Source organism: Xiphophorus couchianus, chromosome 4 (assembly GCF_001444195.1).
Source record: "Xiphophorus couchianus chromosome 4, X_couchianus-1.0, whole genome shotgun sequence".
NCBI lineage: Eukaryota > Metazoa > Chordata > Actinopteri > Cyprinodontiformes > Poeciliidae > Xiphophorus > Xiphophorus couchianus.
In genome coordinates this window covers 10,236,592-10,264,322 of record NC_040231.1, presented here as the reverse complement: position 1 = coordinate 10,264,322, position 27,731 = coordinate 10,236,592, and the positions used below count along the sequence as shown (strand labels likewise).

The 27,731-nt window shown below is 37.0% G+C and overlaps 1 protein-coding gene across 1 annotated transcript in view; it reads left to right on the top strand.

The window, feature by feature from the left end:
- The window catches only part of LOC114143232 (FERM domain-containing protein 5-like), a 59,548-nt gene that overhangs the window by 24,931 nt on the left and 6,886 nt on the right, over positions 1-27,731 (top strand). Inside the window, exons 2-13 of the mRNA XM_028015088.1 lie at positions 15,095-15,199; positions 16,797-16,839; positions 16,994-17,072; positions 20,038-20,135; positions 21,514-21,637; positions 25,003-25,090; positions 25,227-25,315; positions 25,490-25,553; positions 25,701-25,792; positions 26,405-26,479; positions 26,604-26,672; positions 26,771-26,877. Of these exons, the coding sequence (XP_027870889.1) occupies positions 15,095-15,199; positions 16,797-16,839; positions 16,994-17,072; positions 20,038-20,135; positions 21,514-21,637; positions 25,003-25,090; positions 25,227-25,315; positions 25,490-25,553; positions 25,701-25,792; positions 26,405-26,479; positions 26,604-26,672; positions 26,771-26,877 (1,033 nt within the window). The remainder of the gene's footprint in view (positions 1-15,094; positions 15,200-16,796; positions 16,840-16,993; positions 17,073-20,037; positions 20,136-21,513; positions 21,638-25,002; positions 25,091-25,226; positions 25,316-25,489; positions 25,554-25,700; positions 25,793-26,404; positions 26,480-26,603; positions 26,673-26,770; positions 26,878-27,731) is intronic.

Genomic DNA, 27,731 nt, shown 5'->3' with positions numbered 1-27,731 from the left:
CTGGCTGCTTCCGCAACAGTTGACAATAAAGTTTTTCCTCTGTACAAAAGCAATCCATTGTCATATGACATCATGGACATTGATTTTACTATCAATGGAATACCAAGACCACTAGCTGGTATTGCATAAAGGCAATAGAAAAATGATTATTGTTTTTTCGGGGGTAAAATTTGCAGCTGTGAACTGCTATTGACGAACAACAGAAGTTTATTTAGCCCTTTAAACCTGCTTTTGCTCAACTTTTATAAAGTGTACAGCTCCACAATTGTCAAGTATTATAACCACCAGCACCTGCGTTGTTGCCTCATTCATGCAAAAAATGATCTGTGTTCCTTTAAATCTTTTACATAGCTTTTTTATGTTACCAGCAGTAAAACAGTTATTTTCTTGCTATGAAATGGGTTTCATAACCTTGTGTGCTCTTTCACCTGTGACTGGTGGACATTTGCGAACACCAGTTGCTTAACAATGCTTTTTCTGTCTGTAAACAAATTTATATATCATGATGCCTGCCATTTTCTAAACTCTAAACTGCTAGATGAGAGCTGTTATTGATTTCAAAAGTGTTAGATGGTCAGTGTCACATTAAATTTGATTGAATGGATGCAGGTTTTCACTCTAGATAATTGCAACAAGTGGTTTTAATCTTGTTGCATATCATCCTAATTTCCAGAGTTATTCAGTTTTTTCACACAATCAACCAAACATGCACACAGATTGTGAATTACTGTACCTCAAAGCTCACATGGACAGTCAAGGTTTTGCTGAATTATTTTCTCTTTGCCTGTTTTTTTATTTTCTCTGGTTGCTCGGTGAGTCATGGGTTGATAACCTTCAAACAATAAGCAAAGTTACGTGAACTGAATGCAAGTCTTTGATTCAACAAACTTAACCTTGATCAAATTTATTAAATGCTCACATTAACTTAATATTATATGCATATTTTTAAATTCATCTTAATGAAGGAAATGTTTATGCACATAATCATGTACAAGAAGAAAAAAAGTAAAGTAAAACAAAACAATTCACATTTCTGTTGCTAATTTACAAACGTAAGTAAAACATACATACCAGCAACATTTCTGTGGTTGCCAAACATTGAGCTACAAACAGCTGCATGGTGGACACTAATCAAGCCTCTCCCTACCTGACAGCCAGACAACCACACCCTATTGCCTCTGGCACCACACTGCCCTCTTGTGTGCAAATAGTCTTAACTACTAAATAAAATCCATCCATCCACCTTTGTCCCTAGTGAGGTCGGCAGGGATGTCTCCAGCTAACATTCCGGGCGAGAGGCAGGGTACACCCTGGACAGGTCACCAGTCTGTTGCAGGGCAACACAGAGACAGGCAGGACAAACAACCATGCACACACACACTCATACCTAGGGAGAATTTGGCGAGACCAATTTACTAAATAAAATCAAACTGAATTTTTTTTTTTTTTTTATGCAACACATCTAACACACCTAACTGAATCAGAGAGAGGATCAGTCAACCTTTGATTTGGTTATGGTAACTATTTATTTCATTTAGTCTCACAAAGTTTTACTTTGTGTTTTACTATGTCTTCATCGCCATAGCAAACAAAAGGTAGAAACATGCATTGGGATTTTAAGACGTCATCGTATACAGTAGCTCCTCCAACATTGTAACTCATTGGTCAAACAACTGTGTGCTTGTGGAATCAAAATTTATAGTTTTGTCAGAATTAATCATAATATTTTCCTGTTTTCTGCAGTGTTGTTCAGAATATTGCAGCAGTACTTCTGTCAAAATGTTTAAGAAGTTCTAATGAGTACAGAAACATAAAAAAGTTTCAAAGCATCTGCAAAACTTTACAACCATTCAGACATTAGATCAGCCAAGCATAACACTGAGCAAGATCCAAAAGCTCATTAAAATAACTTTCACTGTAGGTGAAGAAATAGCCAAGCACTGGGAATAGTTATTCAAGTAGTGAGATCATGGTAGTCAGAAAAGTGTCTTAATATTACTCATTATCAGTCTCCTTTGGATTGTGTGTGAAAAGCACCATATTAACATTTGGCTACAAATTACGTTAAACAGATGAACAAAACTTTAGGTTCTGGCTTTAAGGAAATGTGTGTTTTTAAAGCTCTTTAAAAAGATTGTTCTTTTTTTACGTAAACATAGCTGTTAACATTTTTTTTGTCTTCATGATGTAGTTATTTACCAAGTGCTTGAATGGAGCTGTGAGTGTGCGGGCAGTCAAAATGTGTCAAACCAATTATTGTATCCTGTGAAAGGAGACCGTGGTAAAGATCAGCTTCTGAGCTGCTGAAAGAATCTATACAAGTCTGTCAAGATTATTGCTCAAGAAGATTTCTACTATGAAAATATACTATTTCTACTTTGCATTGGGAGTGTAGTATTTTTTTTTGTTTCAAATTACATCAAAGTTGAAAATGCATTTTTAAATTCATCTTTATCTAGTCCCAATGGAGTGATTAAATCAATAATTAGTGTTGAAGATGTCACACCATTTAACCAATTCATCAAAAAAGAAAACGAAGTAGCAGCCAACCAATTATTATATTAGCTGATATATCACAATTAAAGATAGATGATTACATGTGTGATTATTTCACTTATTAAACAGAAAAATGGTCTTTGGTTTCTATTGCATGGTAATATGTCTATCACGTTCACCTCTATCAAGGAGCCACATACTGAATGTTATGCTGAGTTTTCCTATCAAACATGATGTGCATGAGAGTTAATTCAGTTTTGCAGGAACTTGTGCTTGTTATAGAAAGATGTTCAGCTGCCCAGTGTCAACAAATCAGTACAGAAGGCAGCTGTTTTCCTGCTGCTCTTGCTCACTTTTACACTCACAAAATCGCTCTGCCTGCATGTGTTAGAGCTGCACACTGGTGGTCGTATTGTCCCCAAAGGAAATAAACCAATTCATTCAAAACACAAGTGTGCTGTTGGTGTTTTCAGATGCTGTGAGAAAAGATAATGAAAAAGCCTTTAGTGGGAAAGATGCACTGATGCTTCACTGTGCCTTTGTACCATCTTGATAAGAAAAGTGTAACTACAGCACATCTACATCAATTTTCTTACTTGTATAGAAAATTGCCATACAATGTTCAGTGTATGGCTTTTAGGATAGCTGATCCCAAGTTTGTGCTGCATGTGAGCTCTGAAAACACTCATTGTCATCTTGAATCCTTGTGCGGATGCAGGCACAGCAGATTCAGGGCGCCTCCTTCTATCATGGCAATGATCAGTAACACGTTTGACTTGCTGACTGCTCAGTCAGGGCAACAGTATCAGCTCTGTTCTCTTTCTAAAGAACAAACATGGTGTCAATGCACAGGCGCTCTCTTACAGCCCTGCCAGCGTGTGTGTTGTTCAGAGCAGTCAAGGTCTTCTCAGGGAGAGTAAAATTGCTAAATATAAAGCTATATGCTGATGTCTCATCTCATTTTACCCAGCATGCTTTATGTTTAGTAGTTATAGTGATGTATCTGTTAGGTGCATAACTACACAACCATCTCATGCTGCGAAGTTCATAATTTAGATTTTCCCACTGAGTCAGGTGCTCAATCATCCAGGTAATAACGTCTGTATATTTGCATGCTCCCTATCCTCTTAAATAAACTTCCATGATAGGGTTGAAAAAGCATCGTAATTGATGGGAAAAGTGACCCCCGGGTATTTACTCTAGTTAGTCAAACGTTTAACTCCTGCCACTTTGCAAAAAATAAACTCTTAAATTATCTGCTCTGGAGAGCAAATCAAAAACTGTGCATTCCTTGTTCGTTTACTGAATTATTTGTTTGCAAATAAAATTTTAGTAATCCAATTATTCTGAAATCCACATAGAGCTTTTCTGTCTCTGAAAATTACTCTCAGAGGTTCGTGATTTCACACAGTTGGTACATAACAAGTGTCACACAGGATATTCTCTGTTTGATAGAAATAAACCAGACATCCAAACAGTCGACACGTCCGATCAGATGAAACAAGTTCTGACTTCTGGTGGTTCCTTGGTCACTTCTAATATCTGAGAAAGTGGCATCACTTTTGAAAGGAAACACTCCTGATCAAAATTATAAGATGGGAGGAAAGAGATACAAACTGAATTTGGGCCGCTGGATCATAAGCAGTTTCTAAATAGAGCCTCAAAGTGCCAAAACTTTTGTTGTGGTGAAAGTCAAGTTTATTTGCAGAGGACATTTCAACTACAAGGCAGTTCAAAGTGCTTTACTTGACTAAAAACATAAAACAGTAATAAACGTTGCATTTTGTCAAATGCCAGCACCATAATCACCAAAAACAGTCATCATCAAATATATTGGTTAATGTTCCAGTTATTAATAATCAAGGACAACTATAAACAGGTGGGTTTTTAAAGGAACTCAGTGTTTTGAAGAGACAATTTACTGAAAACTCATTTAACTCAAACTGGCAATTAGATCAAAACTTTCAGACATTAGCCTCAAAAAGTCATAATCACTGGAGAAATCTGGCTTTCATGTCATTTTCCATCACTGCAGAGATTAGATGCAGCAAGACAGTCATTTAGAAATTCTTAAAAGGTTCTGGAACGATCTGAACAAGTTAAATTGTAGACCCCTAAAATTTTACCTGAACTGAGCAAGAGGCTCTGATAGACTGCTAAAGCACAAGCAAATCCTCAACCCAAATAAATGTCCTTATCATTTTTTGTGCTTAATAATATATTTCCCTTTTTTGTGGAAAATATTTTTGTGTCTAATATTTCACCCCATTTTTGTTACTAGGTTTAATTTTTAGGTTCTATACCTTTCTGTTTGGAACCGAAGCAGATAGATAGAGTGGTTCCTCTTCTGCAGTAATCCACTGCTCCTGTCAGCTGTGGTGAAAAAAGAGCTGAGCCCGAATGCAAAACTCTCAGTTCACCGGTCCATCTACATTCTGACCCTGTCCTGTCGCAAACTCCAAATTTATTGCGGTTCCAATTGCATAATCTTCAAACTGCCTTATTGATGAAATGTGCAATACAAATAAAATTTTATTTGAATTTTATTTGATCAATTAGAAATGTCCAATAATATGATTTAGCAGATCTAATATAGTATTTTAGTGCCTGCAAAGTGAGTCCCAAAAATATTTTGACTGAAAACTTGGTATAAAGTAGACAATCACCTGAGGGGTGAAACATCTGTCTCTAACATGTCAGCTGGCAGGTTTTACCTGGATGATTTAGTGCCAGTATAAACTTTCAGACATTAGTTTAATGCTCTTTTTCTGACAGATAATCTGAGAAGTCTTTCAGTTTGGAGAACTTTCTGTTTCTTTTAACTGCTTTGTCCTATACTTCAAAAACCATATTTCTATTCATTTCATTGTCTGTCTTTGTTTTAAGCAATGGTAAACACTCATAGTTGCTACTAAAACCTCTGCTGGTGCCTGATCTTGGGACACGTCCACTGCAGCATCAGTTGTGGAAACCCCTAAAGAATGAAACTCTGCATGAATGAGAGAGGATTTACAGAACTAAACACAGTTTGTAAGAATAATCCCAACATTGCTGAATCCCCCTTGGCCACCATAAGGGTAGCAAAATGACGGCCTACTGACTACGAAAATGCACTTAAAAGGATCACTTTCTTTCTGTCTTGTAGCAAATGTATGTTTTATGAGGAGACCTAAAAAGACAGTAAAGGAAGAGTGTTGCATTTAGTCAAAATAATGTCATCACCAATAAAACTATGCTTTCGTCTGAAAAGCTGGTTGTGCTTTAAAGTTAAAACAACATAGTATTAGCCATGCATAAACACTCCTGGACAATATTAGAAGCTGGGTTATTTTCATGAATGAGACAACACTCTTAAAACATCATTCACATGTTGTGATGATAATTTAAAAACAGTCATAGTCAGTGAAAAATATTAAATCAATCCTAAAATGTACCTCTTTGTTTCAATGTAAGAATGATTTATCAGCTTAGCGCAATAAAGTAAGTAACTAGCTTAATGCTGTTTGTGGGAATGACTTTATTTACACTCTGGGTTTGTATGTCACACAATTCTAATTATAAATCTAGAGACAGACGCAATTTATCATTAGACATTAACCAAAACCAATTCCCACTCCAATTCTTAATAAAAGTTAGTAACATTAATGCTCTTTAAAATTAGCAAAAAGAAGGTTGATTATTTCTTAGTTGCAACAATGCTTCTTGGCCATGAACAAAATGCATGGAAGGCCCCGTTATTCCCCTTTAATGGTGCCACATTTGTAAGGGATAGTGGGTTGAACAGCAGAATGTAGTTTTCAGTTTGTTCTTATTAAAACCTTTCCAAATCGTTTTTGTCAATGACAAACAGCTTTTTATCGAGGCAGTGTGATGGTGTGGGGAGACACCTCCTTTAGCAGAAAAAACAAGACTTATAATCATTGAAGAAAATCAGAATCAGAGACACTGCAACCAGCAGCAATCCCATATCTCAACTCTGAAAGAGCTTTCAGTCTGTGGTTCTGCCACACAATACTGAAACATCCCTTTGTTAAGTGAATAGATTGTTAAATTTCCACTATGTCTTCAATCATTCATCCCAATAGATGTAAAAAAAAGCAAGATTCCACTGCAGGATAAGCTTTTTGGCAGTGACAGCGAGGAACTAAAATGTTTTTCATGGGTGCAGCCCACACACTGAACTCAACCCACAAATGATTTCCCCTTATATTTCTTGTAACATTTATTGAAGGTAAAAATAAATAGCCTTTACAACTGTTTGCCTGCTTGCCAGGAAACATCATTACAATAAAGAAATGCTCATCCATTTTATTTATTTTTTTTTGCATATGCATGAAAACTTGTTAGCCTCAGAGGTTACAACTGCATTTTATCAGCACGACAAAAATCTCTCATCAATAAACAATAAGACGATTCAATCACTGAGCACATTCATCAGCCTCTGCAAGTATAGCTCACTCAACACTCACTCCTTCTGTTTTCATGCAGCACTATTTGATGAAGAAGTGGAGACTTTAACATGTTTACTAAGTGTTTTGCTGTGACTCATTCATAGTTCTGCTTTTAACGTGACTCACTGAAGTTACACTTGAGCATATGGATGTTATAAATGTAACTTCTGACTATAAATCATAAAAAGGGACCAGATGCAGAGTTTTTCAGGGATGTTCAGTCTCATTAATTTCAACATTTTTTCATTAAGGAACCAATGTAATCATTCATTAGAACATCCCTCTTTTTGCATAGCTTAAGAAATAATTTCATGCATTTGGAAGAAGGTGCTGAAAAAAATGCTCATATAAAAAAATGCAAGACTTTCACATTGAGTTCACTCGTGGGTTATGAGATAATTTCATAATCTGTTTGGATGTTACTCTAAAAATAGTTAATTACCACATCATAATATAATGTTCAGCTTATTTGTTCTATGATGAGGAACAGAAGAGCATGTTTTCTGTGCACAGACAGTTTTATTATCTTCAGACTGCTTCTCTATCTTAAATTTTATGAAGAATTTTTTTTTCATCACATAAATTACCATATATTTGTTTTATTACTTCCCTTATTTCCATGGTAAGTCTGTTTAGCAAATACACTTAATAATCCAAAAATGCAACACATTGAGAGAAACGTCAATGTTTCACTCTTTCAGTTTGTGCATCCAGAATGTGAAAAAGACACATTACCATATCATAAGATTATAGTAAACCATTTTCAGGATTTTCTGCAAGCAGCCTTTAGGCAACAACTTTAAGAATGGTGAAAATCAGCATAGAGATCATCCAGTGGAGCACTGAGATATTCCACCAACTCAATGTTAAGCCCACCAACATATTTTTTCCACTAAATTACATGGAGACAGATGCCTAAAGCTGCGTGACGTGCAATCACAAAACTAAATAATAAAAACAAAATGTAATTAAACAAAACTGTTATGACTTGCTACCTGTAGCCGTTTAAGAGCATTTGCTCAGTTGTTGCAATTTCCATTCTCTAGCTTAAAATGACACCATCATTTATTGATGTGGTGTTTCCCAAGCTGATATGGAAACCCTCTCAATAATTTATCCAACGCAAAGCCTGGCAAGGCTGAGAGAGCGTGGCGTGCTGCCGCTTCGCTAAGGACCACAGTGATCATTTGGCCGAGGTCTGGGTTATTTCCATCTCCCCGTTTATCACTTTTATTACAGCCATGGTGAAACACTGCGCCTGCTTCCATGAAGCACTTATGGGGCTCTGCTTGTTTAATACATTCCTCTCCCTATGACAGGCCTGCAATAATCTCATTAACCCCTGAGTCAGTGTGGCTAATATTGCTGCTGCCCCTCGCACGCTCGCTAATGTCAGTACTACTACTTTTATTTTACAAAGAACATTTGTACAGAACAGATGCGCACAGAACAATGTCAGGTTGAAAATCGATATTTCTTCCTTGAGAAATTTTACAAACTCAGCTTCCTTTTCGCCGTTTATCCCTTTCGCCACAGTTCAACGACATTCAATAGGGGGCATCTTCTACATTTTAGTCAAGTTTTGCAGCTCTTGTTATTTTCTGTGCAGTATGTTGATTTACGTCTTACAACAGGATAAAACCTTTGCAATGGATATCTGAAGCAATTAGCTCTTTTCACTGTACAAATCTGGACATTATGTTGTTATTAATTACAAATTGATTGCAGTTTGTAGGTTTCATTTATCAAGCCAGCTGGCTCAGACAATAATGCATATCAGCTGTAAGCCAGGATTTAGTAATCAGAGCCTGCTACTGCTGAGTGCCTTCGAGGTTCAAGCTCATATCCAGTATTAGCTGGTTACTTGTGCTCCACCAAGTGTTAGACTGTACCAGTTTAACACTTAGAAAATATATCTTTGTCTCTTTAATTTAAAGCACAATCTATTTTCCAACAGATGGGCTGATGGTATGTTTTGGCATGTTAATGGAACATATCTACCATCTATGTTTAGTGAATTAAATCCAGAGAAATGTTGAAGGTTACCCAAACATCTTGGATTTGACCCTTAATTGAAAAGAACTGTTTTCATCCAGATCCCTTCAAAATGCTGGAATTAATGTTGCACTAAAGGAATGGATACAATCTGGAGACATCATTCAGTTGATGTCTCCAGATTTTATTTGAGGTATACAACTTTTCAAGAATTATGCTTAAAAAATCTTTGTCCAAATATCTGTTGATAGGTTGTTCAGATACTAGTTTATGAATTATATTTTGCTAATCTAGACACTTTAAGAGCTTTGAAATAATTCTAAATCAGACATAGATCTGAATTGTCATTCAAATCTAAAATTCAATACTTTTTAACACATAAAAAGTGTTAATCTTTTAATGATAACCAGTCTTTTTATTTAGTGGAAGGATAATGTTTAAAAAATAGTACCGTTTCAACAACTTGACCTTTATTTACTTGTGTTTGGATGTCTCAAATATCTCTCGTATTACACCTGTTCCAAGGTGGAAAACTTTCAGGCATTAAAAGCCACTGCCAAGGGATGTGGGAATAAAAGTAAGCCTGTCAGTCTTTAGGCTCATGAGAGACTGATAAATACTTACTTAATATCTTCAGTCAGTTTAAATAGGAAAATGTTGAACATTCAGTCGCCTTTAATATGTACCAGTAGAGAAGAGTAGGTTGTAAATTTGAATTTTGTTTCTTTGTGTGTTTCATTTTAATTGCAAAAGATGAGTACGACTTAAGTCATTAACAATAAATGTATTACTTTATTGCACTACTCGATTTTATCTTTCTTAATATTTGTTGGACTGTAATAATTTTTGGTTAATCCTGAAAAAATCCTTATCAGAATAGAAAAATAGTGAATGAAGTGAATAAGAACATTATTATATTTTACTGAAGCTTTGCCTTGCAGCATATAAATATTTTACTAAAACAAATACCCAAGTCTATATGATCTATTGTACGTTTGCTGATTTAAACTTTTTAGAACTTTGCAGTTATAATAAATGTAAGGCCTTATGTAGTCCAGCTACACAATTTGTTTCACTTAAATGCTCGAAAGGAGACATTTGTTTTAATGTCCCATTTATTGCCAAATGATTGTTATGATCCTTTGGCAATAAATGGGATTTTTATCCAAAAATAGCAGAGAACTAATCATTTCCAAAAAGCAATAAAACCCAACAGAGAGAAAACAGTTCAAGAAGCAATCCACACCGAAATGTTCCATTAACCCAGGACATTTTGTGGTTTTCACATGACAGCAAATCACATTGACGATCTATAGTTTACCTACTCTAAAATAACAAAGCTTTGCTTTAAGTGGCAGCATTTAGTTTTCCTCCCTGTAACCATCGGTATATTGCAGCTCGGATCTAAGATTAAAGTTCATAAGGATGTTGAAGAACACTTATCCACAGATCAATAGTGTTTCTGCTTCTGATCCTGCCTTTGTGTCCCAGTGGTGCCTGGTCAGCTCACTGATGTTCACTGTGCCTCATTAGTATGCAAGACACAAAGCAGCAGGGTGCCTTGCTGCTTTGTCCTATTGCTAATAAGTCAAGATAGAAAATGTGATTCATTCCTTTTGTTACAAACTGCACCAAAGTATCCTTCACTTTTGGCTAAATTACTAAGAGCAAGAAGGTTAGTACAAACGTTGAAATGCAGAGCTGAAATCTGAAGCTTGTTCTTAAGTCTTCTTTCAAATCTGACATAAATCAATGCTCAATGCTCAATCAATCACAAAAAGTGACTTTGCAAATCATTTAACGTAGTGTTTATGTGAGAGGAAATCTGTGCTCACAAGTTTATTGTTCGTCATGAATGGATTTTCCGAATGCTTTTCATACCTCTGAGTTTTTTGCTAAAGTCCTAAACGAAGAAGAATCACCCTGGATCTTTGTTGTTTGAGAACTACCGACATGGATGTAGGTCATTAATAATTCTCATCCTCACTTGCCCCAGAAAGTACAGATACACACATTAATTTGTGTAACAGTGAGTAATATGGGATGCTTGTGAAGCAAAACAGAAAGAGAAAACAGGAGACAAAGCATGACAAGGTTCTTGTCAGTTTTACAGATGTACCACTGACCTTTGTGACAAAAAAGAGGAATCTAAGCTACTTTATGTGTGTATCACAGAGAGTCAGTGAGAGAATGCAGCGTGTGCGTGTCTATTTCTGCTGCCGGGCTGGTCAGCAGGCCCGTCCTGGTGAGTCAGGGTGGATGTCGTGACAGTGACATATAGACACACTGACAGAGGAGATAGAGGGTCAGCCCACTGCATCCTGGGAAACGTCTGGTCAGTGCACAGCTTGGCAAAACGAAGCATGATCAGTTCAGAAGGGGTTGTGGTGGTTGAACTCCAGCCCATTCATCAGTGTTATGCAGAGATATATAGAGGATGTACAGCAACGTCGTGGGGCCAGATGTCACGTGATGAATTGCACCATATAGGATGTCAAACTTTTGTTTTACCCAGCTATATAATAAATAATGCATTGGCATGCTGGAGGTGTCCTGGTGAGAATGATACTTTGATGCATGTGATCCATAGCTGCTCCAGTATAATAACCTCAATTGTGATCAGTTGCAAATTGACCATTGATATTTTCTGCAAATTAACCTAGAAGACTTAAAGACATCTGTGTCCAGTTTCAGTTAGTATTTACTTTAGTAATATTTTTATGAGTTTATGATAACTAGACTTTTTTGTGCTGCAATTATGATGTTTGTTTTATTTTATTCATAAGCAGTAATATATGTATTCATTTGTTAACATATTTTTAAATATGTATTTTTCAAGGTTTGTTTTACTTTGGGTAATATCGTGTGTGCCCCCGCACTGCCATAGCTATAACAAGCTTGATGTCAGTTTTAATTGTGTCCTGTGTGTGCTTGTTCTGTCTAATTTGGAGAAATGAAAATGACCTAATCATAAAATAGCAATATATTGGCGTCACCGTAGAATGCTTAAAATGTTTATAACGTAAATATGACAGATTGTTCAAATCAAACCTATGTCTGCTTTGAAAAGCAGGACTCCATACAAGCTAAGGTCGTTAGAAATGTTCCCTAGCTGCAGGGCACCAGAACTGTTATCTGTTTTCATAGCTTTTTACAAGAATGTCATGTAAACTGCAAATTCAGTGCCAAAGAAGATATTATGACGTTCTGAGAAAGACAGGCTGAAAACTGACTGAAAGGAAGCAAACATTAGAAGCAAAATGACTGCAGAGTAAACCAAAACAGTTTAAGAGGGTGGCATAATTCAACAAGAACGGATTACGCATATTTCAACCAGTGTGACAGATTCCAGCATGTCCTGGAGTTACTCTTCATGAATGCAATTTATAAGCATCCAGAAATAATAAAAATAAAAAAACAGGAAAGAAAACAGAGTTGAATAACTGAAAACGGGGAGTTTGAAGCAGAGTTCTACATAGATAAGGTGGTTCATCTGTTCAGGAGGATCTGTGCCTCAAGCCACCAAGAGGCTCAGATATATAATATAATGTGTTTTACCTATTAAATTAACTTTTAATTAATGTTCTGATTTACTGAATACCATTGCGTTTGCCTTTTAAGAGTGTTAGCTCTTGATTGTGAGACTCCTGTGAATATCAATAACTGCGATTTGATGTTGTCAGCATGACGGGGGAGTAGCTCACGTCTCAACTACCCTGACAATGTTAAAGTAAAACCAGATTTTGTCGCCGTTTTTAATGATTCATTATTAGATGCATCATCAGTAAAAAGTATTTCTAAATGTAGTTCTGTGCCATTTTGCAATGGAGCATAATGACCAGTGTCTCACAATAGTTCTACACTGTTGTTTTTCTCACCCATCTTTTTAATTTTCTCATTCTCACATATCGGTTTCCAGTTTTTCTGACTGTGCAGTTTCACTTACGAGAACACACTGTCTCTTTCAAAGGACAAAATGGGACATTACTGAATGTCCTTTACCTTTGTTGAAACTGAAGACGTACCAACTTCATAAAAAAACAAACATAAAGAAAACACTGTGTATGCACTCATGAGGCAAATCCTGATGACGAACTGAAATAGGAAAACAGAAGATATATTAAAACTGTTCAAAACATAGTTTAAAAATTACATTTAGAGTCCCTGCCTCATCTAGTCACTGCTCCATTTATAAATATATTTCACTCAAAATTTGTGAAATATATTTACAAAAAAATTTGTAAATATTACAAAGTTACTTGTAATATTAACTTAAAAAACCTTCTAGCCACGGTAGGTTTTTTAGCATGGATGACCTGCTTCAGGTCATTCCATACAAGCTCAAACAGATTTACATCCACATCTGTCCAAGCCTGTACCTGTTAAGTCCTGGTTTGTTCAGTTGTTTCTGAGGTTAGATTATTCTGTGTTCCTTACTCTTATTCTTTGATCAAATCAGTCTTGTTTCTGTTTTAATTTTGCTCAGTCCTTAGTGTTTCTAGTTATTTTAATTTCATGACTCTAGTTATTCCTTGTTATCCTAGCTTAATTGTTTCTTAAGCCTAGTTATTCTTTAGTGTTACATCAATTTCCTATTCTCTCCCTGGCCTTGTGTGCCATTTCTCTCTCTCTCTCTCTCTCTCTCTTTCCTCAGCCTGCAATTTGTTAGCTCATCAACCCAGACCTTTTGTTCCAGCATTCACCCTCACAGGATTTAAACCCTTCTTCTGCTCACACTCTTTGCTGGTTACTATTTTTATGCAATGTTATTTTCTCTGTTTCTTCCCCATGTTCCCTGCTGGCTTTTACATTGGATTTATGTTTTTTGTTCTGCTCTGGCTCCTTGTGATTTTTGTAAGTTTGCATTTGGGTCCACCATCAAAATACACATCATGACAGCACCATTTTGTTTTTATTTTTTTGAGTTATTCAGAATCTGATATGCTTTTGGGTCTTTGTTCCATGTAGAACCAAAATACACTGGGGCTAAAAGTCAAAAACTCAAGGTCTGGATTTTCTATTTGAAAGCATAATTCAAATAGAAATAGCCTTCAATTAAGGAACGTTTACTTTCTGAGGTCATGTCTAAAAAGGAGCTTTTGTCCAAATTAGCAAAATAAATATTAGTGAAAAAAAAGCCTATTTTTCTTTCAGATTTTATTTTAATTGGATGACATCATTATTATCCGCGTTTGCTTCCACAGAGTTTTTAAGCTCAAATAATAACCAGATAGCACAAGGTTTAGATGACTGTGCTGCATTCATTGCATGACAAGCACTTCCACTTCTCATCCGCCTGCCTCCACCTTGTCTCAGTGTTTTCCAGGTCCTTTACTAGAGCAGAAATTTCTTTGAGCCTTCGCAGATGGCTGCAGCCTTGATATGAATATTTGATAGCCCTTATATATCTCCCTGGAGGGCTGTGAAATATTAAAGTGCTTTCTGGTGGCCATTTAGATTTCTCAGGCATTCAAGATAAATAACAAACTAATTAGACAACACATTGAGGTATGAAAAAATTTTGAAATGAATTTGCTTGTGTTTTTGAAGCGTTTTCAATTTTCCCTGAATGTGTAAAATTGCTAGCGTAGGCGGGGCTAAGAGGAGGCAGTCAGACGATGTTTGTTACCATTTTGCTCTTGATAGAGGAACACAAGTACAACAAGGTGCTATTAGCTGTCAGTTAGAATAACATGAATAGATCAAATCTGAATAAATATTTTAACATATTTTGGGGGGGGGGGGGGGGGGGGGGGGTAGCTATAATTAGCATGCCAACTGTAGTTTTACAACAGTGTTACCAAAACAAGAGCCAAAAATGGCACACCTTTTCTTTCCACACAATGACTGTAATTTTGGCGACAATGTCTACAATAAGCCATATCTATTCCAGGTTGACTGGCACCACGCAGCAATAGGTGGGGGAAGGGCTGCACTTTGGTACACTATGCATAGGGAAAACTCTGGTAACCATGTTTTGGTGTTTGAGTAAAAAGACTTTGAGCAGCTGAAATAGTGACTCAGAGAGTTAGTGTTTCTGAAAATGTAACTTTTTAAAATTTTGACAGCTCGATAATATTGATCAGCCTTTGCTTCTTTGACAACACTCTCATAAGCACAGTTTATGAACTTCTTTAAATGTTTCTTTTCAGCGGGATGCCAAAGGACAGTACCTGTTTGACCTCATCTGCCACCACCTCAATCTCCTGGAGAAAGATTACTTTGGCATCAGATATGTCGATCCAGACAAACAAAGAGTAAGTACTTTTCTATTTTTGTGATTTTTTTTCAATTGAAAGGCTAAAATAGATTTTTAAAAAGCCTCCTGCTAACATGTAAACAGAAAACATATTTTTTCTCTCTGTATTTGGAAACATCTTCATCTACAAAGTCTGTTGTCAATCAAAAAGTGTTATCTCTGTGTGCAAATTGGAAGTGAGCTGTTTATATTTCAAAAAATTAGCTTTTTTACATAAAAAAAATAAATTGTTTAATCTCCTATGTCAGCACTCTGGTGCAGACCTCTAGCTGTGTGCCATTCTATGCATTGTCTGAACTTGCATGTGTCTTGATGCAGAGATGCAAGTTACTTTAAGAAATTACAAGCCTATTGATGCTAAATGTGAAAAAGATTGATACAAAATCTTTAGCTTAAATAAAAACTGGATCCCAATGACAAAAAATGCTGTTTAATTTTTGGATGACAGATTCAGTCTAGTTGTCAGTTCAATCACATATCTACACATGCAGTGAAAAGACATACCTTGCTAATTTCTGACAGTTATTTTATGAAAGATGTTAATGGTCTTTGTTTATTTGTGTGTGTTTTTACTATTATTTCATTCTTGCATAATTTTGCCTGTGTCGATGCAAATGACATAACATTTTGCTAAGTTGCTAAGTATGGTCAATTATTTTTTTCCTCCCAGTTATTATTTCTTTTTAACTCTTTTATATCGACTCTTTTGTATGCTGAGTCGAAATAAATTGAACAATTTGTGTCTTTTCTGCCTTTTTACCTTTTGGCTCAAATTTAAGAGGTGTGTTGTCTTAAATTACACTACTACGACAATTCGATTTCTATTTTTTCTTTATCTTTATTTTTATTCCCTGCATTTGAAATTCCTTCAAAATGTTATGTTCTGAACTATCCGCATAGTGTCTGTTTTGGCTGTACAAATGGTCCCTTGTAAATATAAATAAATAAATTACTGTAACAGCTTGCTTTCAGTGGCTTAATGACAAGTTTTCCACCACATAAACATGCAGGGCAGGTTGGCAGATCTGCAGGTTAATTCTGGATGCCAGAGAAAGGTAATCTCCATTTGATTGATAGACAAATCAGTCAGAAAAATAAACAGACTTATGTAAAATTGCAGGGTTGCTGATTATCAGTTTATTCTTTATTGTTGAAATGTGAACAGCTCATAAGAACTTGAACTATTTGCGCTCTCAGGCTTCTCTTTGCCTCTTTAAACATCAGTCAGCAGAGATTTAAAGAAAAAAAGACAATCAGTAGAATGTTAGTAAAGGTATAGCATGTTTGTTTTTTGAAAATAACTCCACGATGCAATACCCTACTGACTCATTAGGCTCAGCAGTGTGAAAAGACTTGCTCATCTAATTACTTTTTAGAAAGGTTTCTCTGTATGACCTGCTGTCTGCAAACACGCTGGTGTTTTAAGAGGTCTTCATAAACAGAAGGCAGAGAACTAAAAGTAATTTTGATGTAGCTTCCAGCTGGCTTAAAAATCACAATCGACTGCTGAGCAATGTAACGTAAAGAAAGATAGTTAGGGAGTTAAAGACTGTTTAAATAGTTCAGTTGTTCTTATTTTTTCTCAATCTTTGCAGCACTGGTTGGAGTTTACAAAGTCTATTGCCAAACAAATGAAGTGTAAGTATTTTATTCATGTTTGTGTTCTCACGTTTAATTTCTATCACCACGGGAAAAACTGAATAAGGAGTGATGAGAGTAATAATTTATAATTTATCCATGCAGAAAGCACATTTTGAGGTAATGATAGATTATTTTTTCCTTGTTCTTTCAGCCCAGCCACCTTTCACCATGTGTTTGCGTGTGAAGTTTTATCCACCAGACCCCGCTGCTCTGAAAGAGGAAATCACCAGGTAGGATCTAGCATGGCTTGCTGTGCAACAATTAGAGGGCAGTGAGGTTAGTTCATCTGTGATGTTTATAAATATTGATTCACAAAATCAATTATAAAGGTTTTTGTCTATCTGGAGGAAGCATTTGATCATCAAGCAAGAAAAAAATACACTTGTTTTCAAAATTGCAATTCTTGAATCTTAAATAATCACATTTCTCACTTTTGTTTCATTAACAGATTGAAAGTATGAGCTTAATAATTCAAGATGTAGTAACAAATTTCAAAGATTAAGGAAATTATGAAAAAATATTGTCTTGACTGTAGTTAATTTATTTTTAAAACGCTGCTCATCACATTTTTATGACCATTGGTCTTAAAACGTCAAAATGTGCTCACACATCTGGCTTTGATGTTATTTTCTTTCCAACATTCACACTCTCAGGACTCTCTGATGGCTAAATAAAAAAAAAGCTTTCTGTCTTTCAACTTTGCAGGAATTTTGAGAGTTCTTTATCGCTGCTAAGTTTGGGCACATCAAGACAGTCACTTAAAATTAGTTAAAAGATCCTGAAGATGCTAGAACATGAAATTCAAGTGGAAGAGCAGAAATAATGTTGCCTGTGTGGAGCTGAAGGATCTAGTGGGGTGCCAGAAGACACAGGCAGATCTTCAACACAAATTAAGACCCTGACTGATGCCGAGTGCAGCCTAATAACCTTAAAAGTAGAGAGAGAAAGGCTTAAAGATCAAAACACATCTTCAAAGACCACATATCCTCCCATGCCACAAACTTCTCCATTTGGACTTTAAAGGAGCACCAAACATGGGGGAATAAAAGGTGGAAAAAGGTTTTGAAAATAAAAGATTGTCCACATAGCTTTTCACATTACTGGTGTGGCATTGTGACGTATTGAAACTGATCCATTGCAGGTATTCTTAATATATAAACAGAAATATACAGTATCTTTCAAAAGTGCTCAGATAGCTTAAAATCTTTCACATTTTGTGATATTACAACCACAAACTTCAATGTATTTTATTGCAGTTTTATTTGACGGACCAACAGACTGCAGTACAAAAGTGAATTAAAAGGAAACTAAGCATTAAATTATTTGAAAAGTGTGACTTGAAAAGTGTGGCTTGCTTCAATCAGTTGATGATAAATTAAAAGCAGGTTTAGGTTATAAAAATGTTCTTCCAAAAATATTCATTCATCAAATGATGTTTAATCCATCATTTGATGAAGGAAAGAGCATAGTGAAGCACAAACATGCAACCCTCGGTGATCCATCTACACACATGGATTGGGTAAGGCGAGCCTTAATCAATACACTAGTAAAGACGCTCACAGCTCAGGTGGGAAGATTGGCTGAAACAACAACTATTAGATGAGCAGTTTACAAATTTGGTGCTCATAAAGAAATGATAAGAAGGAAGTCATTGTAGGGAGAAAGCCACAAAAAACCCTGTTTCTAGTTTGTCATAAGTCATGGAGAGAAAACTGCAAATCTGTTTAACAAGAAACTCTGGCCAGAAAATGTTACTGATTTAGATTAAATTATTTGAATGTTCAAATAGCTGATGTTACTCTATTCAGAATTAATTTGGGAATAAATACTGAAAGTCATGCATTTTCCTTAGACAATTATTCATTACTTTGTGTTGATTTGTCACAAAGAAAAACCTGCACAGTCTATAAATATGTTAGCATTGCCACACATTGCCCTGCTTTTATTGCCCATGTTAGAGAGCACCTTAAGGTTTCATGGTTGAACATATCTGAAGCTACTGCTTTATCTGCTGTCAGGATCTCTGTTCAAGAACATTGGGATAAGCAGCATGGTAATTTGTTGCTTTTTTGCCCACTTTAGACATCAAAAAGCCCTGCACGTCAGCAGAGTAATAGTAAATAATGCATGACTTTTTGCATACAGATTGTTTCTAGACACCAGGGCAGAATTGTAGGCTTTGACTACATTATGATGTAATTTTGTACATTATTATTTAATAAGTGTTGAGTTAAAAGTGCAAAAAATCCCACATTTATTACAGATGTATAAAATTAGATCCTAAGAATATCCTAAAAACCGCAAAGTGAGCCTTTGTGCAGTGGATTTAAGTCTTTACATTGTGTAGCGATGGAGCTTCTCTTCGCTGCTGCACCGTGTGGCATCTCTGACAGCTAAACAAACTGCTGTGAGGAGTGAGCCAGAGCAATATCGAGTGCACAGATCCCTGCAAAAGCACATCCCTCGACTGGTTGCCACGCAATAAAATCTCTCCCTCACAGTTGAGCTCTTCTTGATGAAGCAGAAAGCTGGCAAGGGCAACAGCCCTTCTTGTTCTCCACCCATCTGTTCTGACTGGAGGCTCTCAACGACGTAGGATCATGAAGCCGATAAATGCCACTTTAAATTTTACAGCTGTTTTTGTTTGCTTTTAAAGACATCTGCAATACCAACCATGGCCAGTTTTTTATTGACATTTATAACTTACTTGGCATGTCAGGTATGTGCTGAGGTAAGCTCCTTGGGAGATACACACACATTACCTTAGTGTGTAGCAGATAATTGCCTCAAGTTGCATCATAAATATTCAGGAATTAAAATTCACAGGGCACGCTGGCACCTTTCCAGTTACATTTTCATGGCTCCACTTTTTATTGCTTTGGCCTTAAGAGATGGTGAATCTCAGGTGTATAAATTAATCTTTGCCAGGAAAAAGAGAAATATTAAAATATGTTGCAGATAGAAACTAAAAATAGATAATCACCCAGCCTAATTTTAAATTACCATTGACACATAGGCTTTGCTTGAACGTTAAGGAAACACTATAGAGACTTTTGTTTTTTCCTCAGAATTTCCCATCTTGAAATTCTCTAAGAATATTTTCATTTGAAGTTATAAACATTTAGTGTCTGCAGCAGATTTTGCATCTAGTCATGTTTTAAATCTAGTCATGTGTGTTTTCATTTTGCCCCGCAGATATCTAGTCTTCCTGCAGGTTAAGCGGGACCTCTACCATGGCCGCCTACTTTGCAAGACATCAGATGCGGCTCTGCTAGCTGCCTACATATTACAAGGTGTGATAAATTGGTAGATAAAGCAAGTTTATTTTTAACCTGAAGATCTTACATTGATGGAGAGCTAAATTTTCCACCCGTGTTCCATGCATATATAAAATGAATATATGTAAATGTATTGAATTTCCTCTGCTGTTAGTTAGTTTTATGGTGAACTTGCTTAAAAAACAGCATTTTTTAATTTTTAATTTATTTTTTAATATCCTCCTGGAAAAAAAACGATAATAAAAACCCAACATTCATTCAACAAAAAAAGGAAGAACTGACTAGTTTTGCTGATGTTGCAGTTATTAAAATGCAGACAGTCAGAATACATTTAGAAATAGTCACTCACTAACTAGCTGTCCTATCAGGATTTTATCTCTCAGCCTTTCTCCAACTCGAACGCTCTCATTGTGTCCATATTTAGCAGCTAGCTCAAGATGTGTCAATGCAGCTAAAGTTATCAGCCAGTAGTCCCACGTATTTTAGGTAGCAAAGGCAAATAATTATATACTAGGTCTTTTAGCTGAGAAAAAATGGGAAAGACAAAACAAAATAACTGGTTTTGGTCATTAAATCTGCTCTACGTATTGTTAAATATATGTTTTATTGTTTCTGAACCTCAGTACTGCTTTTAACACACGAGACCACTGGGAAATATTGAAATCCAGAATTATTTGACATTTGATGCCAGGTGTAATTAAGTAATTAAGATTTTAAATGTTAGAACAATTTTCAGAATCTTTTACCATTACAATGACATCCTACATGTATTTGTATTGGGTCTTTTGTTGTTTTTCCTTAACTTGCCATATATTTCAGGTCTGAATTTTGAATCTTCTGGGGTAAAGCTCCTCAGTATATTAAGTCAATATGTGCAGTATTACAATGGCAAAGGACAGCGACAAAGTGATATTTTATAAGGTGAAATATCTTATGAAAAATTTAAACTGTGTTTTCCAATCTTAGTTTTGATATCTGGATCAACTTTCACTGTCCTTTATGCCCATACCTGATATAGATATAGATTATCAGTAGAGCTTCAGCACTCTTTTAATAACTGAAGCTGGCTAAAAGTAAAAAAAAAAAAAAAGCCAAATTATCACCATCATTTTTTCAAAGGGTGTCACTAAATTTCAGTTGGCTGTAAACAGCTATGAACACAACAGTTGCACTAGAAAAAGGGAAATATTTAGAAGAGATACAGATTTTTTTTTCACAGTTGAAATGATAACTGGCTGATATTACACAAGTTAGATTTTACAAAATATAATTACATAGTTACCACATAGCTAATGTTGATAATGTTAGATATAACATATTACCTAAGTGTCTCAAATAAAAGAAATTAGCTGAATGCTCACAGTTATTATCATTACCTTTCTTATTTCTTCAGCTGAAATTGGTGATTACGATCCTGGGAAACACCCTGAAGGCTATAGCTCCAAGTTCCAGTTTTTCCCCAAGCACTCGGAGAAACTGGAGCGGCGAATTGCTGAGATTCACAAGACTGAGCTGATGTAAGGTGACACCTGGCGAGATCCCTGTGCACCTGGGTTCCCCCATTCTCTTCTCTGTAACACAAAAGAGAAATCACATGGAGACCCCTAGCTCACAGCTTCCAGCTGATCATTTCTTTACTTTAATGTTTGATGCTGCAATTACATTCTGGTTGAAAGTACTGACAGATTTGTGTACAAAGTCTGAGACTCGGTTATAATATAACTCTCTTAGGACTCATTGCCTCATTCCAAAATAACATTCTGAATTTGTTCATATTTCTGGAATAAGTTTCATTCTGCACCAGCTGATGGCATTAAACTGTACAAAGCTTTGCACAGTCCTGTATTCATACTAGTGTATGCAGTATGCTTAGCCCAGGGGACAAATGCAAATACTGGGTATGGATTTTAATACTACACTGCCCTCTATTGATCATTTATGGTTGTAGTTTTCCTTTATTACTAAAATACATATTCCCTTGGTTGCCTTTGTAAACACAACTGTGAAAAAAAACATATAGATAAGATAAGATAAGATAAATCTTTATTGTCATTGTCAAAAGGACAACGAAATTCAAAGGGTGCCATCAGTCGGTGCACATGCCCAAAAACAAAAAATAACTGTCTCACAATTCACACACAACGCAAGAATCAACAAACAACTGGCAAAAATAAGAAAAAATAGAAAAATAAAAACAGCCACATTCTCACATACATCATTTATGATGATTAATGGTTGTCTTTGATTGCATTTAGTTTTGTTATTGCTATCGGGTAGAAACTGTCTCTGAGACGGTTGGTTCTTGTTCTGGTTGCTCTGTATCTTCTGCCTGAAGGCATCAGTGTGAACAGAGAATGTCCGGGGTGAGAAGTGTCCTTTGTGATGTGTTGTGCTTTTCTTAGACAGCGGTCGCTGTGCAGGTCCTCCAGTGAGGGGAGAGGGCAGCCAATGATTTTTTGGGCTGTATTCACAACTCTTTGGAGAGTTTCCTTTGAGCCGTAGTGCTGCTGTTATACCATACGCAGATACAGTAAGTCAGTATGCTCTCTATGGAGCACTTGTAGAAGGACACCAGCAGCTTCTCCTTGATGTTGTTCTTCCTGAGAACCCTCAGGAAGTACAGTCTTTGCTGGGCCTTTTTTATCAGCTTGAAGGTGTTCATGTTCCATGTGAGGCCCTGCTCAATGTGGACCCCCAGGAAACGGAAATCAGCTACCCTCTCCACACATTTTCCCCCAATGGTTAGTGGTGTAATGTCCGTTTTATTCCTCCTGTAATCTATTATGAGTTCTTTTGTCTTTGAGTTGTTGAGGAGCAGATTGTTCTCCCTGCACCACTGCAACAGCCGCTCCACCTCAGCCCTGTAGGCGGACTCGTCGCCTCCTGAGGTGAGCCCCACCACTGTGGTGTCATCAGCAAACTTGATGATGGTGTTGCTGTGGTGGGCAGAGGTGCAGTCGTATGTGTACAGACAATAGAGCAGGGGGCTCAGCACACAGCCCTGTGGAGAGCCAGTACTAAGGCTGAGGGCAGTGGATGTATGTTTTCCCACCCTAACTCTCTGCTGTCGGTTGGTCAGTAAGCTCAGAATCCACATGCAGGTGGAGTGAGGGAGGCCCAGGTCCCCCAATTTGTCCACCAGTCTGTGAGGGAGGATGGTATTACAAGCAGAGCTGTAGTCTACAAAGAGCATCCGCACATAGCTCCCCTGCTGCTCCAGATGTGACAAAGCAGCATGGAGGGCCGCGATCACAGCGTCCTCTGTGGATCTGTTGGCTCTGTAGGCGAACTGGTGGTGGTCAAAGCTCGGAGGGAGAAGTGCTGTGATGTGACCCCGGACCAGTTTTTCAAAACACTTCGTCACCACAGGGGTTAGTGCCACTGGCCGGTAGTCGTTGAGGCAGGAGATGTGAGGTTTCTTGGGTATGGGGACTATGGTGGAAGATTTCAGGCAGGATGGGACTGTAGACAGGGCTAGGGACTGGTTGAAGATCCTGGTGAAGACTCCAGCCAGCTAATCGGCGCAGTCTTTCAGGACACGTCCAGGGACGCCATCAGGTCCAGCAGCCTTCCTTGGGTTGACAGCCCGCAGTGTGCGCCTCACCTCGTGCTCCTCTACAATGAGGGGTGTGGTGTTGTGGGTTGCTTGGTGTGGTGTGGCTGCCTCTGTTGGCTTCACCTCAAAGCAGGCAAAGAAGAGGTTCAGCTCTTCTGCCAGCGTGGCGTCGCCTTCCGCAGCTGCCCTGTAGTTGGTGAGATGCTGGATTCCCTGCCACACCTGCCTGCTGTTGTTGGTGTCAAGGTAGCCCTCTATCCTCCTCCTGTAGTCAGACTTAGCCATTCTGATGCCGCTCTTCAAGTTAGCTCGGGCTGTACTGTAGACGGTCCTGTCCCCAGACCTGAAGGCGGCATTCCTGGTCTTTAGCAGTCGCTGGACCTCCTGAGTCATCCAGGGCTTCTGGTTTGGGAAGACCCGGATGCGTTTATCCACAGCTACAGTGTCAATACAGTTCTTGATATAGCACAGTACACTGTCTGTAAAAACCTCCAGGTCCTGATGTTCAAAAACATCCCAGTTTGTCCTGTCGAAACAGTCCTGCAGCTGCTGTGTCGCATCCTTGGGCCAGGATTTGATGGTTTTGGTGATGGTTGGAGCAGTTTTCCAACCTGCATCCTTATTATAAGGATGACTATTCAAGCAAAAGCGATACATAAAATGGAAAAAAATGGCCTACAGTCTCATCAATCTCCTCAGTGTTATTTTGCCAAGATCCAAAATAAGCACACTCAAATCAAAGATGAAACCTCCAACGCAGCAGGTTAAGCCTTAATTCTTTTTCCTCAAGTATATACAGTAGCTGTGACATTTGAGTGTTTTTTTTTTTTACTTTTATAATATAACCCAAGTTGATTCTACTTGTACCTAGTATCGGTAAAAGCTTTCAGCATCTACCAGCAGCAATGAAATAGAGATGGTCAATATGCACAAAATGGGCACACAAAAAACCAAAACCAATAAGTTGTAAAATACATGCAGTGTGTAAAAAATAGTAAAGGAATGATTGCTAAACTAAACAAATGGGGTACCTTCTGGGTATTTATTTGAATTGCAGCATCATATTTGTGAAAAAAAAAGACTGTGAGGAAGAATATCAGGAAAACAGAATTTTTACTGTAAACATTTAAACAGACTTGTTCAGTAAAAATATATCTTATTATTAACTTTAATATATAGTTTTGGAATATTTAGGGTTGTTTATTTGATTTGTTGCTAGCTGTGCTGGTTATAGTCTAGTATCTACTATGAGGTTCAGTCCTAGTAAAAGTATCATGATTGCATCCATACATGCTTTTCCCCTTTTTTGTGGTTTATTTTTCTCAGAGGTCAGACTCCTGAAACATCAGAGCTCAACTTCTTGCAAAAAGCCCAGACTCTTGAGACGTATGGAGTAGACCCTCATCCATGCAAAGTAATCTTTACAGAAAAAAGACGAAATATGAAACTATTCAGGCTTCCTTGTCAAAATTTGTACTTCTTTATTTTCAGACTGGTTCGGTCACTCTGTTTTCTCGCTTAAACTAAACCATGGATTGTTTTTCCCTCAGGATGTGTCTGGGAATCCTGCTTTTCTTGCTTTCACTCCATTTGGATTCACTGTGCTACAAGGAAACAGGAGGGTCCATTTTCTGAAATGGTGAGTACAGCTGAGCCACTATTTAAAATTCTGTGAAGAAGTAGCATGCTTCAAAGTTGCTTTTAACAGTTACTGTTATTCTCTGACATTTCAGCTTTGGTCTCCTGTTCTTAATTTGTTATTCTTTATTTTTCTACCCTTTTCTTTTCCTTATTTATTCTGTCTCTACCTCAGGGAGGAGGTAACCAAACTTAAATTTGAAGCAAAGACATTCCATATATATGCAACTCAGAATGAGGTATGAAAATTCTCCATGAAAATACTGTATATCCACACAATCTGTGCAACACTGAAAGTCAAATGAGTTAGATTTTTTAAAAAACACTTGTGCTTCCTTTAAAAATACAGATATGAAGGAAAATATTGTAATTTTGTTTTGCTACAGGACAGAAAAATTATACTTACATACTTTGCACCTACACCAGAAGCCTGTAAGCATCTGTGGAAGTGTGGAGTGGAGAACCAGGCCTTCTATAAGTAAGTGACAAGATATAGATATGTAAGATTATGTAGAAAGATTAAGTAATACAGTCCAATACAAAGTAGGACATGATTATGAAATGTAAAATAAAATAGTCCATTGTTTTCAAAAAACCATTAATGTGATATCTTACAGACACATGTTCTTGATAGACATTAAAGAGGTTAATTAGGTTACGAAATAATATTTCAAACTTTCAACATCTCACTGAGCACTGTTCAACCCACCATACAAGTATGGAAAGAAGTATAGCTGCAAACATACTTATTCTCTTAAACTAGCAAAACAGGCAAGGACAGAAGTAACTAAAGATAGTAACTCTGGAGGAGCTGCAGACATCAACACCTCAGTTTAGAGAATTTATTGACAGACCAATTGGTGGTTGTGTATCCCACATCTTATTGAATCATTGCAATATGATTTGCAAGAAATACCAGATATTCCTTTTTCCCTAGCATAATTATGTTGCACTTTGTATTGGTCTGGTTATAACCAGACAAGATATGAAAAAAATAATATTTTGTCTGGATATGAAAAAACTGTGGAATGGGTGTGGATAGTTTTGCAGAGATCTATATATTGGATTCATTTTTTCCATTGGCTCACAGGTTGGAGAAGTCAAGTCAAGTTCGTACTGTGTCCAGTAGCAATCTCTTCTTCAAGGGTAGTCGCTTTAGATACAGGTAAGCACACAGTATTTATGAATGAAGTACTCATAAAAAGCACAGTTACATTAACTTATTAGACACACATTTGATTGTCTGGAGAGGATAATATCAAACTGATATTTTAATCTCTGTTTTGTAGTGGAAAGGTTGCAAAAGAAGTGATGGAACAAAGTGCCAGAATCAAAAGGGACCCCCCAGAGATCCACAGGTTACATTTTTATTTCCTTTAATTGTGTTTGTGTAAATGGGATTTTGTATATTTATGTGTATGTATTTATTGTTTTGTTTGCTTGTTTTTGACCTCAGGGCTGGTATGGTTCCCAGCAGGAGCTGTCCATCTATCACTCACGGTCCTCGTCTGACCAGCGTGCCCCGAACCCGAAGGAGAGCTGTACACATCTCCATCATGGAAGGTAATTACACACACACATACACACCCATGCATGAGGCTAGAGGGAAAACATAGCAGTGGTAAGCAATAAAAGGAGTCACCACTTAATTGGAGTGTTAAAAGGGTTATACACTAGTTAGAGACACTTCAGACAGCTTCACAATAATAGGATTGAACCTGGGAGTAAAATAGGTCAGGGATAGTTTAGTTATATTGGTTACTGTGTTAAAATCTTCAACTTCATGTTTGCCTGATTAATACTTGTAACTACCTTTCACAGCCCCTAGTATTCTTCACAAAACAGTTTGACCTCACATTGGATGAAGATCACCTGTGCACAGCAATTTTCAGGTCTTACCACAGATTTTTGTCTAGACCACAAAGGTATTCTTTGATTGAACCCATTGTGTTGTAGCTGAGGCTGTATGATGATGAGGGCTTGACATGTTGACCTGGCATCCATTTATAGCTTGACTTATCTTCAGCATACCGTCCAGCTTCCCTGCTGTTGCTGAAGAAAGGCATTACCACAACATGATGGTGTCTCCACCATGCATCACCATGGTTATGGTGTGTTCAGGATGATGCAAAGTGTTAGTTTTCTCAAGCAGCGTAATGTATGATGGCCAAATTTCATCCTTCTCATTGCACCTTCTTCTGCGTGTTTCCCTCACAAGGCTTGCAATAAGCCTTTAAATAGGATTGGGTTTCTTTTAGCAATGGCATTCCTCCCACTGCTTTTCCATTTATGGACTGACCCAACTAATAGTTGCAATATCGACAGAACCTCTCACCTGAGCCATTAATTTATGCATCTGCTCCATAGTTACTGTGGGCCTCTTGGCTTCTTTTGTGATCAATATTCTCTAGATTGAC